Source organism: Glycine soja, chromosome 10, assembly GCF_004193775.1.
Source record: "Glycine soja cultivar W05 chromosome 10, ASM419377v2, whole genome shotgun sequence".
In the NCBI taxonomy this organism is placed as follows: domain Eukaryota; kingdom Viridiplantae; phylum Streptophyta; class Magnoliopsida; order Fabales; family Fabaceae; genus Glycine; species Glycine soja.
The window spans coordinates 28524876-28539230 of NC_041011.1; the positions used below are offsets into that span (position 1 = coordinate 28524876).

The 14355-nt window shown below is 32.8% G+C and overlaps 1 protein-coding gene across 1 annotated transcript; it reads left to right on the forward strand.

Moving 5' to 3' along the window:
- The first annotated feature begins 419 nt into the window (after positions 1 to 419).
- LOC114371102 lies at positions 420 to 3299 on the forward strand. Its single transcript, XM_028328518.1, has 3 exons — positions 420 to 2283; positions 2385 to 2503; positions 2616 to 3299. Exons 1-3 carry the CDS (start codon positions 498 to 500, stop codon positions 3249 to 3251), a joined length of 2541 nt encoding a protein of 846 aa, XP_028184319.1. The 5' UTR covers positions 420 to 497; the 3' UTR covers positions 3252 to 3299.
- Positions 3300 to 14355: the final 11056 nt, after the last annotated feature.

The following is a 14355-nucleotide window of genomic DNA, read 5'->3' on the forward strand; positions in this document are numbered from 1 at the left end:
TTGCGTTCAGAACAGCCTGCCTGCGTCCCTCCAACAGCTTGCCTTCAGAACCTCCCCTGCCTGCGTCCCTCTCGCACCCCGCCGCACCCAGCCGCCACCGCGACACCACCCCTTACTCGCAGTTCGCACGCGCATGCATCGCGACGAGGCCCGCAACGCACGAACAGCGACGACGAGCTCTGACGACGAGCCCCAGCAACGCACGCATCGCGACACCACCCCTTGTTTCTGTCTCGCGAAGGAAGAAGACGAAGAAGAGGAAGAAGACGCGCGGGTCAGCTGATCTGTCTTTTTTTTATTTTGTTTTGGGCTTTTTGCTGTTTGACACCCCATTTTTCTGTCTACAGCTTTTTTTCCTTTTGTTATTTGACACCCCATTTTTTTGTCTACAGTTTTTTTTCCTTTTGCTATTTGACACCCCTTTTTACTGTTAACAGTCCCTTTTTTTTTTCCTATTTGACACCATAAATTTTTTTTTCTGTTCAGTCCTCTTTTAAATGGTTGAACCATCATGCGATGCTACTACTGCAAGTGCAACGAGGAAAAATAAGGCAGACCCAGGCTGGAAATATTGTCATTCACTAGTGGAAGGTGATACAAACACCATTGTTTGTAATTTCTGTGGAAAAATCACTAAGGGAGGAATAACCCGAGCCAAACAACACCTGATTGGGAAGTCGGGCAACGTTGCAGCTTGCAAGAAAACTCCCCCAAATGTAATCGAAGAGTTGAAGGAATATATGGCTACAAAAAAAAGTGGGACCACTTACAGTACTTCTGGCAGTGGTAATATGACAAATATAAGAGATTTTGAATTTGGTGAACCGATTGGATGTGATGGAAGTGAAGAAGATGAGTTTGCAGACTCTTGTAATGCTGCTGCAAGTGCAAAGACAAAGTGTGGGACTAAAAAAGGACCAATGGACAAATTCTGTAAGAATCCAGAAAATGCAATCAATCGGAGAAAAATGGAGATGCTGAGTCAAATGAACATAAGAGAGTCAATGGATAAGAATGAAGTATTGAAGGTGCATCAACATATTGCTCGCTTTTGGTACCAAGCAGGTTTGTCATTCAACCTCATTAAATTGAAAAGCTTTGAGAACATGGTTGCAGCCATTGGTCAATATGGGCCACATTTGCCCATTCCTAGCTATCATGACATCAGAGTTCCACTCTTGAAGAAGGAAGTTGAATATACTGAAAATTTGATGAAAGGCCATAGGGAGCAATGGGTCAAGTATGGTTGTACTATTATGTCCGATGCATGGACTGATCGGAAACAAAGATGCATCATTAATTTTTTTATTAACTCTCAAGCTGGTACCGTGTTTTTGAAGTCTGTTGGTGGCTCTGATTTTGTAAAGACAGGTGAAAAGCTTTTTGAGTTGCTTGATGTCATTGTGGAGGAAGTTGGAGAAGAGAATGTTGTTCAAGTTGTAACCGATAATGGGAGCAACTATGTTTTAGCGGGTAAGTTGTTGGAGGAGAAAAGGAAACATATTTATTGGACTCCTTGTGCAGCTCATTGTATTGATTTGATGCTTGAAGATATTGGGAAGCTTCCCTTGATAAGGAAGACAATTAGAAGGGCAATTAATCTAGTTGGGTTTATCTATGCCCATTCTAGTACCTTGAGTTTGTTGAGAAATTTTACAAACAAGAGGGAATTGGTGAGACATGCTATTACTAGATTTGCCACTTCTTATCTAACCTTGGAAAGGCTTCACAAAGAGAAAACCAATATTAGAAAAATGTTTACTTCTGATGAATGGACCTTGAACAAGCTATCTAAGGAGCCTAAGGGAAAAGAAGCTGCAAAGGTAGTGCTCATGCCTTCTTTTTGGAATAGTGTGGTTTACACTCTTAAAGTCATGGCTCCACTTGTGAAAGTGCTTCGTCTTGTGGATGGTGAAAGGAAACCAGCCATGGACTATATTTATGAAGCAATGGACAAGGCAAAAGAAACAATTATCAAGTCTTTCAACAACAATGAAAGCAAGTACAAAGATGTGTTTGAAATCATTGATAAAAGATGGAATTGTCAGCTTCATAGGCCATTGCATGCAGCTGCCCACTTCTTAAATCCAGAGTTCTTTTATGACAACACTGACTTGGAGTTTGATTTTGAGGTCACCAATGGTTTGTTTGAGTGCATTAAGAAGTTGATTCCACAATTTGATGTGCAACAGAAAATTCTAACCGAGTTGCATCTTTACAAAATTTTTGTTGACCACTTTGATTCCGACTTTGCAATGGCTCAAAGGAAAACCCATTTTCCTAGTAAGAAACTTTTATCATACTATTTTTTTTTATGTATTAGTGATTTAGTGTTATAATTCAGAATTCTAAGTTATGCTCTTGGTTGGTAATTGGTATTGCAGCATATTGGTGGCGAATGTTTGGGTCACAAACTCCAAATTTGCAGAAGCTAGCTATTAAGATTTTGAGTTTGACTTGCAGTGCTTCAGGATGTGAAAGAAATTGGAGTGTGTTTGAGCAAGTAATTGTGACAAAACTCTAACTATACTTTTTAATTTTATTTAATTTTGATTATCAAGTTATATTTGGAGTATATTTGAGATTGAAATCAACATTTATTTGTTATGTTGTAGATTCATTCCAAAAAAAGAAATAGGCTTGAGCACAAGAGGTTGCATGATTTGGTGTTTGTCAAATACAACCAACAATTGAAGCAAAGATATAATGCAAGAGATGAAATTGATCCAATTTCTCTTAATGATATTGATGTATGCAATGAATGGCTCGTGGGAGAGATGGATCAAGATGATGATAATGATGCTGGAAATGATTTGGTATTTGAAGATGATGATGCTCTAAATTGGGCAACTGTGTATCAGGCTTCGGGGGTTGGAGAGTGTAGGATGTATACTAGGCGGAAAAAGCAAAAAACAAGTGTTGCTGCTGCCCAAACTTCTAAAAAACAGGCAATGGTTGTTGGATCTTCATCAAGGAAGCAAAAAGCAGTCCAAGAAAATGATGAGGGTCTAGATGTTGAGGAGAATATTGATGTTGAATCTGAAGAAGAAGAAATCATGGTCAATTTTGAAGCTATGATGGGGAAGAGGGAGAGGGAGATGCTCCATTACCATATGATAACATCGAAGATGATTATGTTGGGATTGGAGAAGATGATTAGAGCCTCAACCTTCACTTTGCACTTTGCATTATGTTTTTATCATTTTCTTATTTTGAACTCTTTAATGAGTTTATTTGGTGTTGGTACTTGATTATTGTATGAACTCATGAAACTTTTTTAGTTTATTTGAATGCAATCCTTTGTTTTTTTCAATTTCAATTAGTTTATATATATGTTTTTTTTTTGTCCACCATGACATCCGCCATTTTCCGCTACGCCATCCGCCATATTTTTATGGCGGATTTTTGACTTTCCGCCATGAACCGTCATTCGCCATTAACAACATTGGTCAAAATTAATGTAACCTATCATATATTTGTGGCAAAATGACATCATGGGATTCCTTTTATAAACTTATTTTCAAAAGGGGTCTCTTTTTAAACATATTCTTGAGGGGGGTCTGTTTTGTAAAAAAAATCACGTGATATTATCATTCTCATCATGTAACCCCACTATTCATGTCAGCAGAAAAAGTCACGTGTGCCAAGTGTGTTTCATCATCACCACTGACAAAACACATTGCTTGCATGGTCATGGGTTCCGCTTGATGCACTGGCGATATGGGTGGGAATAGGTCAGGTCGACCTACAGGGGCCTACGACCTGACCTACATAAAGTCTGGCTTGAATTGACCTATTTAATTAAAAGATTAGGCTCAGGTTTTTTTAAAAGCCTATTAAATTAAATAGACCAGACTTAGGCTTGTTAAAAAATCTTATAAGCCTGATAGGTCGGCCTATATATATATATATACTTATATTATTTTTTGGATATATTTGAAACTATCAGTACACATTACTATTCCATAATTTCTATTCCTATAATCAAGTAAGACTTTAATTACAATTTAGGTGTGAGTCATGTGCCCTTTTATATTCCTCATTATTTTTATTGACTTTCTTTTTCCTTTAACTTTCCTATTACGTTCATGCTCCATAAAATATTTATTGTGAAGAAGGCTTTTAAAAAGCCTATCAGGCTAGGCCATGCTTTTAAAAAGGTCAGGCTGAGCCAAAATAAAAGCCTTTGATAGGCTATAGGCCAGACTCAGGTCTCAAAGCTTGGTTCAGACCTTTGATAAGCTAGGCTCAGACCTTTCAAAGCTTGGTTTGGCCTGGCCTATTCCCACCCCTAACTGGCGAAATGCACCCACATGGGTTTCGTCCTTGGTGCTGGCGATATGCGTGGATAAGAGTACTCTTAAATGATACCACGTTAATGCACTTATTGTCGTTTAATTAATAAGCAATGTTTCGTGGTTGGGCTTGGAGATCAATGGCTTGATTAGGGCTCCACGTGTGGTGCGATGTTGTTGATTACTCGTATTCATTTTAAGGCTTAAGCCATAAAGACAATGCATGGTAGTTGGAATTGGACCCAATTAAAATAAGGAAAATGAAAAATAAAAAGCTGAATGACTATGAGTAACGAAGAAATAAAAGATAAATCTAGAGGGATGTTGTCACGGTATATTATTATTTTTTATTATAAATTAATTTTAACTACAACTTGTAGAGATTAATTTTTTTAAATCAATCAATATAATCTTAAGTTTATAAAAAAAAAGGTTAAATTCTTCAAAATTATCTTTATTAAAAAATCTAATAGTTCTATTAATTGTTTTACACCTTAATTATGAGTGTGTTTAAATAAATAATCAAATGTTTAATCATAATTTTTAAATAATTAATAATATATTCTTGCTTATATTTTGTGAAAGAAATTAAAGATAACTCTACTATTTAAAGTGCCTTTTATTTTGTGAAACAAAATTTTAATTGTTCATTTCATAAAATAATTGTGTGAAGGCTGAATAATATACCATTCCAGCCACCATGCACTATCTTTATGGCTTAAGCCTTAAAATGAATACCAGTAATCAACTACACCGCACCACACGTGGAGCCCTAATCAAGCCATTGATCTCCAAGCCCAACCACGTAACATTGCTTATTAATTAAACGACAATAAGTGCATTAACGTGGTATCATTTAAGAGTACTCCTATCCATGCATATCGCCAGCACCATGGGCGAAACCCATGTGGGTGCATTTCGCCAGTGCATCAGGCAAAACCCATGGCCACGCAAGCAGTGTGTTTCGCCAGTGGTGATGGCGAAACACACTTGGCACACGTGATTTTTTCTGCTGGCATGAACAGTGGGGTTACGTTGATGGAAATGACGATATCACGTAATTTTTTTACAAAACAGACCCCCTCAGGAATATGTTTAAAAAGAGACCCCTTTTGAGAATAAGTTTGTAAAAGGAACCCCGTGATGTCATTTTGCGTATATTTGTTTATTTTTGTGCATATGTCAGATAAGCATGCATGATTTAACGTTAAACAAGGTTATCTATCGAATGTGGTCGACGAAACAAATGTTTATTTTCCATGTATCATTATTTTCGTTTTTGCTAAAATATATTTTACTCTTTCATTTTATTTTGGTTTCAGTTTGGATCTTCAAGTTTAAAACATTTATTTTGATTAAAGTATTTCTGTTAGAACAAGCTGTCTTTCTGTTATATTACCATACTAGTTTAGTCAACTTGTTGATACGTGATAAATTATGAGATGTTATATGAAATGAGCATTTGTCACGCCAACTAAAATTACTCTTTTTAATAAAAGGATAAAAGGATTAACTTGGTTAAATAGAGAGACTAAAGTGATTTTAAAAAAAATTAAGAAACTAAATTGAAAAGAAAAAATAATAAGGAACTAAAAGTGTACTTTAACCTTGATTTTATTTTATTTTTTATAATGGGGAGGGCCTAAGCCCGAAGAAAAAAACTGCACAGGAAGATGGGGGAGATTAACCCCCATAGCATCATACAAAAGCAACAAGTTCAACACGGTCGGACGCTGATCATAAAAAAGAACATCAGGAGAGATTTCACTTGCCAGATCTCATTCATCATCACTTTAATCGCTTGGACTAAACTCCATCCAGTAGCATTCCCTGAACTATGTGCATTCATACTCTGGACAAGAGACAGAGAATCCACTTATAGCTCTAAGCATCTAATACTTTTTCTTCCAGCAAACTTAAGACCCTCATAAACACCCAACAACTCAGCTTTGAAAGTTGTGGCAGCACCAATCTTCTTAGCCAACCCAACCACCCAATTACCTTGGTGATCCTGAATAATTCACCACTAAAACAAATGAATGAATATTTGAAATATGGAAAACAAGCTATCAGAACCCAATCAGTGATTTTATTGTGAACTGAACTGCAAAATACAGAAATAGGGTTGCTGGTTTTATACACGACTGGTGGTGCAAAAAATAAGGAAACAAACTCCTAGACTTTGGCTAAATATGTTACAACAACAACTTATTTGAATTGCATAAATCAAGGGATACTAACAAAATTAAAGATTGGATTCATAGACACATGAGCTGCTTAACCTTCGCTATTATGGCATGCATTATTTGTCACACTCCCTTTCGTGCTTGAAAGAGCAACAATAACTTATTTCCCGCTACACCATGTAATAGCTACTGAACCAAACAAGAAACAATGGCTTGAGGTTGACCTCCTATCTTGGTGCGTGAACCACAAATGGTGGGTGCTCGTCGCAGCGGAAGCGAAGGCGAGGTCCCAGGTTAGAGCCCGCTTTGATACCATGTTAGATTTCATCTCAAAACCAATTGACATTAAGTGAAGTTGTCCAACAGGTATATAAGCTACACTCCAAGGATTGAGGCAGCCGATATGAGACTTGGGTATTTTCCCAATACTTTGTGTCTTCCATACTTCAGCCCAAATTCTCCTGTCTTCTTTACATACCTAAGAATACGTTTTGCAGCTATCCAATGAGGCACTCGGGGTTCTTGCACAAATCGTGAAATAACATTAACAAAGTATGCGAGATCAGGTTTGGTAATAGTTAAGTAAATTAAGCTTCCAGGCAGCTTTTCTGTACAGGTTTGGATTCTCTAGTAATTTTCCATCTTCCTTCAGTAGTTTCAGGTAAATTTCCATGGGAGTGGCAACCTCCTTTGCTTCATTCATCTGGTATTGATTTAACAGATTTTTAGCATACTTTGACAGAGAAACAAAGTATCCATCCATGAGTTTCTCAATCTTCAACCCCAAAAAGTATTTAGTTTCCCCTAAATTCTTCATTTCAAAATGAATAGCAAGCTCCCTTCTCAATCTCCAGCCCCAAAAAGTATTTTGCTTCCCCTAAATTTTTTCTTTGGAATGTGTACATAGCAGATGGCTCCAAAGACTCGAAAATAATCGACTGTTGGTTTTTCCCTAGAGTAGCTCAAATGAAGATTTCTCTTTGCTTGGCCATGGAGGCAACTTATTGATTACATGACAGGCACACTGAATTGCTTCTGCCCATAGCTCACGAAGCATATTTTTGTCATGTATCCATGACAAGCTCATTGAAGTTAGATGAAATAACTTCCTTTCAACCATTCCATTCTATTGCAATGTGTCTGGACAAGTAAATTGCCTCTAGATCCCTTTTTCATGACAAAAAGCTATGAAATTTGCTAAGTTGAACTCACCTCCATTGTCACTCCTCAAGCATTTGATTTTTGCATACTCCTTCTCCACCATGTTAGAGAAAATAACAAACTTCTTTATAGCTTCATTTTTCTCCTTTAAGAAATACACCCAAGTATATCAAGTGGAATCATCCACTAGCACCATAACATATTTACATCCACTAGCACCTTTAGGCAACAACTCCAGCACAACATACCACAGTTTTTTTACTACCCAAGGTTTTGACATATTTTAAAATCGATAAATTTCAAGTGGAGCATGTGCTATCCGAGAACAATTAGTTGATTTGGATTTGAGAATTCTTATGGGTTCTTCATTGATAGAATGAAAAGAATTAGGAGAATAGTGATCCCCATACAATGAAAACAAATGAGAAGATCGAAAAGTTGGAAGAACAAAGAATTTTTTGGTTCAAGGCATAAAATTGGCTAAGCATTTTATCTTAATAAATATAGAACCCAAATGGATGGTTTTATGTCTCTTAGCAATTCTTCCTCCCAAATTGAGACTGATTATTCAAATGATGTGGGTAAACTAATGGATCATGGTTGTACCTATTCTTCCTAAACCAAATATAGTAGGACGCAGTGGCCCAAACATCAAACCAAGGAAGATGAGAGTCTTTGGGGTGATGCTAGGTGCACTAGCTTTATTGCTTGTGCACCTAGCATTTTTTGTTAATTCCAAAATTATCCTATGGTTGATCCGTATGGTTTGTACGAATGAACTTGATCTGTAAGTATAATTTAAACATACGGATCAACTTAATATGTATGACTCATACAGATCATGTTGATCTGTATGTTGATCCGCATGATTTTTACAGATCAACTTGATCCGTATGAGTCATATGGATCAAGTTGATCCATATGACTCATATGGATCAAGTTGATTCATATGACTCATACGGATCAAGTTGATCCATATGACTCATACGGATCATAATGTCCTTCACTCAAGTTGATCCATATGAGTCATACGAATCATGTTGATCTGTATGAGTCATATGGATCAACTTGATTCATATGACTCATATGAATCAACTTGATTTGTATGACTCATATGGATCAACTTGATCCATATGACTTGTACGGATCATGTTGATCCATATGATTCATATGGATCAACTTGAGTGAATGACATTTTCGCCCATTCACTTAAAATGTTAGGTGCACCTTGCATCACTCGAGTCTTTGCTATCTTTGTACAACATAGTAAAATCAATCCAGAAATTTTAAGATCACAACCAAAGAAATGATTCCTATCCTTAAAATTTAACAAGTGACACCATATGATGTTTGCTAAAGGACAATCCCTAAGAGCATGGAGGCTCGTCTAAGTCACATTACCACAATGCTTGCAATTGGGAGAACCTAGGCCCCAGGAGAGAAGTACATATCCTAAGTCTTGACTTACTATCTCTTTACTTAACGAATTAAATTTAATGAATACTTTCTTTTATCTAATCAAATTTTAATTACACTTGCTTACATTTAACAAAATGACAAACAAAAATTCAATTCAAAAATTTGTTTCAAATTTTTTCACATGATATTTAAAATCTTAAAATTGTAGATAAATAATTATTATTTTCTTATTTTAATATATAGGTTAAAATCTACATGTAAAATAATTAGTATAAAAAACATGTTTAAAACATAGCACAAGGGGATAAATATTTTGCAAGAAATAATTCATATAAATTGTTATAGTTTAAACTATATTAACATATAAATTATTAGCGTTAAATTATTATTTTTTAAGTTATTAATATAATAATTATAATAAATTTATTTTTCTTACTCACTCTCTTATAACTTAATTTATTTATTCAATGTTTTATTTTTTTTCTAACATATGAAGTATAAATAAAATATAACAAAAAGGAATTAGCATTTTTCATGGAAAAACGAAAAAAAACTTAATTCATACGATGCATAATATTTCTTAAATTATGTTAACATTTAAATTATTTAAAAAATTGTTTTATTATAATTTATTATTTTTTAAAATTATTATTTTAATTAATACTATCTTTCTTACTATTTTAATATAAATATAATTTTCTCTTTCATACTATCTTTTAACTAAACTATTTATTGACGTGATTAATTTATCTTATCAATAAGTTCTTTGCATTAATGTGAATTGCAAATGAAGATTGAAAGTGGATGCGGTGTACGAATTAGGATTTCAAAAGGATTTTAAAAAAGACTTTTTTTCATAAAAAAATCTTGTGTATTTAATCAGGATTTTTAAATCATATAAGTAAATTTTATGGTATTTAATTAAGATTTTTAAAATTTTTTAAGGAGTACAACAAAAATGATGATACTGAGTTAGGATTTTTATAACTAAAAAAAATTTGATATTAAAAAATATATAAATTTCGATGAATTGTTTTTTAGGATAGATTTCGATGGATTTCATCTAACTTTCTTGTATAAAACATCTATCAAATAATCTCACTCAAACCCTTAAAATTTTGTTAAACTCTTTTTTTTTATATTGATTATTAGACTTTCTTTTTTTATCATCACATATACCCTTTTTCTCTTCACTACCTAACACAAAAACCAGATCTATTTATTTTAAAGAAGTACAAAACAACGGCCAAAAAATAATATTCTTCAAGATATATGTGTCATATATGTTTTTCCTATTCTTTTAGAATCAAAAAATGTCAAATATACTTCTCTTCTTTGCATTTTTCTGTGAGATTATCACCCTTAATTTTGTCATTTTCATGAGTTAGTAATTCTCTTACAAATTTTTCAACTTCATCACTCTTTTTTAGTATATGCTTATTATTGTATCACTAACATATTTTTCTTATATTCACTATGTCATTTGATTTATAATAAAATAATTATAGTAATTAAAAAAAATTTAGAAAATCAATATATAATTTTAAATCTATGGTTCAAATCCAAAAGCAAAAATTAGAATATGTTATTGTAAAAAATATTAGTATAGGAGGACCTAAAATTAAAAATAATTTAGTTATTAAAAGATTAAAAAATTGTATTTATTTAATTTTTTTAATATGTTTTTAAAATTTCATATAGTACTTTTAAATCTTATAAATCTATAAAATTATTTTAAATTCTTTAGATTCTTATGATATAAATTCATTAAAATATAAACTATCATAAAATTCTTATAAAAAAATTTATATGTCATAATATTCTTACATTATCTTTAAAATTTATTAGACTTTTCATACTAAAATAGTATTTTAAAATTTTAATTAAATATATCCTCTAAATTCCAAACCGAATGAATACGGTTATTGAACAAAAAAAAAAAAAGTGGATGCAGACAGTTACTCAACTTTTTCTCACAGATACTCACTTGAGTAGTTACGAAGTTGATATTTATGCAACTTTTTGAAAAACTTGAAATAAATAAATTAGATAACTTTTTATTTGTTTTCTAAATATTATGCTTTGCTGAATTCAGTAACAATATATCTAAATTTTTTTATAGAAGAAAATTATTATAAATTTTTATAAAATATATAATCTCATGATAAAAAAATTCAAAATACTTATATTTTTACAAATTATAATTATTCTTTACGCATTTATATATTTTCAAAAATATTATATAATTTTTTCATTGTCGATACTATAAAATTAAAAAATAAAATGATAAAATTAATATCAATTTTTTTTATCTCTTATAACATTTTTATTCATTTTAAAAAATTATTTTATGGGTACAACACTAATTTCTTGGCAAATTTACTGTATGGGGTTCCTTTTAAAAACAATTTACGAAAGAGGGTCCGTTTCAAAACAAATTCCGGTGGGGGTCTGTTATTTACATGCAATCCGCCATTACTACTGGCGGCAAGCTTGTATCGCTACTGGCAGCAGCGGGACGCAGGCGGTATCGCCATTGGCATCAGTGATACACTTGTATCGCCATTGGTAGCAGCGGAACAAAAGCTGAGTCACGAAGCATGTGTCGCTATTCAAACTGGCGAGACATGCTGACTAAGCATGTCGCCATTAGGACTGGCGGGACATGCCAACGTGGGCAGTCCCACCATTGGTGCCTGCGGAACACATAGGGGTGGTACGTTTGCATGTATAGGTTTGCATTGTTTCAGTCTGAAAAGATGGGTAGGCTTGCAGTAGGGGTTGCAGTGTGCAGGAATCACTCTGAAAAAAGATGGGTAGGTTGCAGTGTGCAGATAGGTAGGCTTTGCAGTTCTGAAAAGCTTGCATGTGAACGTCAAAAATTTGAACGTTGGGTAAGTTTTCAGCTATAAAAAAATTGCTTGAGAACCTTGATTGTTTACGCTTGCATTTCATTTCTCCTCACTGAGTTCTCTTTGTGTTTTTTCTTGAGTGTGAGCTTGTGCATTGTTGTGTGCTTCTTGCTTTGTGCTCCTTGGTTCAAATTTGGTGTGTGGCTTCCTTCCTTCAAGTGCTCTTACCCTTACCAAGTAAGTGTTTTGAAAGTAAATAAAATTTATATATTTTGTTAATAAATATTATAAGTTTAAGTTAGTTAGTATTATCAAATATTCTAAGTTAGTTAGTATGTAAATAGTAGGTTAGTTAGTATTAATAAAAATTCTAAGTTTAAATTAGTTAGTATCAGTAGGTATTGTATTGGTATTTTTTACGTATTAATAGATATACCAATGTTAGGTTAGAATGAAAATTTTATTTAGTTATTGTATGTATATATATTTGATCGAAAATAATATGTGGCTGAAAATATTATTTGGTTACTTAGTATGAAAATATTATATATTTGTTTAGTTAGTATAAAAATATTACGTGTATATATATTTAGTTGTTGTATATATTCTTAAATTTTATATATGTGATATTAGCTTTTGTAGTATTAGGTATATATTTACACGCATGATAATTTAGCCTAATAAATATATATACATGCATGATACACTTTAGGAAGGCACACCTAATATTAGGTTTTGTAGTATTAGGCACAAGTTAATATTAGCTTTAGGTATATATTTGTAAATTTTAGACACACGTAAATTTTTAGTTTTTGTAATATTAGTTAGCGGTAGAAATTTAAGCATTTTACATGTAAATAAATAATTATAATATTAAATAGACGTAAATTTGCCTTTTTAGTGTCTTAATTTTGTATGTTATATATAGATAGTATAGTTTTAAATAAATGAATTGATAAGTTAATATTGTTTGAATTAAATATTTTTAGTTTTTAGTTATATATATATATATATATATATATATATATATATATATATATATATATATATATATGATAAGATAGTGTTAGTTGTAGTTTGTAGGTTAATATTATTTGTTTTAGGAAATTTATATTATTAAATATATGATACATTGTACATTATTATTATTTTTGTATATATATTGTTGAAATGATTTTTTGGATTTCAATATTTGTTTGTATTATAAATAATTTGTTAGTCCATATTTTATTCAATTTTTTTTTGTTAATTGTAGAAAAAAAATTAATTTATTTAAAGTTTTCTTCACATGTATTTTAATTTAACTATAGAATATATTAAAAATTGGCCAGTTTGATTTTTTACAAATTTATTGTTATATATTTAATAATGTTTTTATAAATAGGCGTAGTTTAATTTATATTATTTACAAATAATGTATAAATTGATTTGTGAATTTATTGTATTATATTTTATTTTGCAGTAGTAATGGCATCTTCATCATCATCTTCATCACATATTAACATTAAGTCTGGCCCCATCGATGCTGATGTATTATGGATGCAACCTAAGCATGTTTCAGAACATGTTTGGAATGGGGAAGAAGATCGGAAATTACATATAAGACGAGTTGTCCCCACGTATCAAGGGGAAGAACAAATTTCAGAGCAAATTTTTCCTTTTCTTCAACAATTTGGTTTCGGCTGGATTATCAAGATGGGATACTTAAAAATAAATGCCTCATTAATTAGTGCTCTGATTGAAAGATGGAGGCCGGAAACACATACGTTTCACATGAGATGCGGAGAGTGTACTATTACTCTCCAAGACGTCTCTGTATTGTTAGGTATAAGTGTGGATGGTTTACCATTAATCGGTCCAACAAATCTTGATTGGGCTGATTTATGTGAGGAATTATTGGGAGTCAGACCACAAGAAGGTGAAATTAAAGGTAGCGTGGTTAAATTAAGTTGACTGACTCACAATTTTGCACAAATAAATAACGACGACGAAGAACAAGTACGAAGGTTTGCCCGTGCATGGATACTGAGATTCATTGGAGGTGTCTTGTTCGTTGACAAAAGCAGTAACAAAGTTTCGCTAAGGTACATTCAATTTTTACGTGACTTTGAAGAGTGTGGCACATATGCATGGGGAGCTGCCGTACTTGGTTTTCTATACAGAGAGATGTGCAGTGTCACCGATTATAATACTAAATCAATCGGAGGTATGTGCATCTTACTACAACTGTGGGCATGGGAACGATGTCCAACCTTGACTCCAAAGAGGACTCCTTCCCAAGTAGAAAATACACCATTGGGGCACAGGTTAGTCATTTTTAACAGCGTCTTTCATTTCAATAGAATAAATGGTTTTAGACATGTGTTAAATTTTAATCTTTGTAGGTGGTTGCGACGTGGAAACCAACCTATCGGCAATGATGATGTGAGTGTTTTTCGTCGC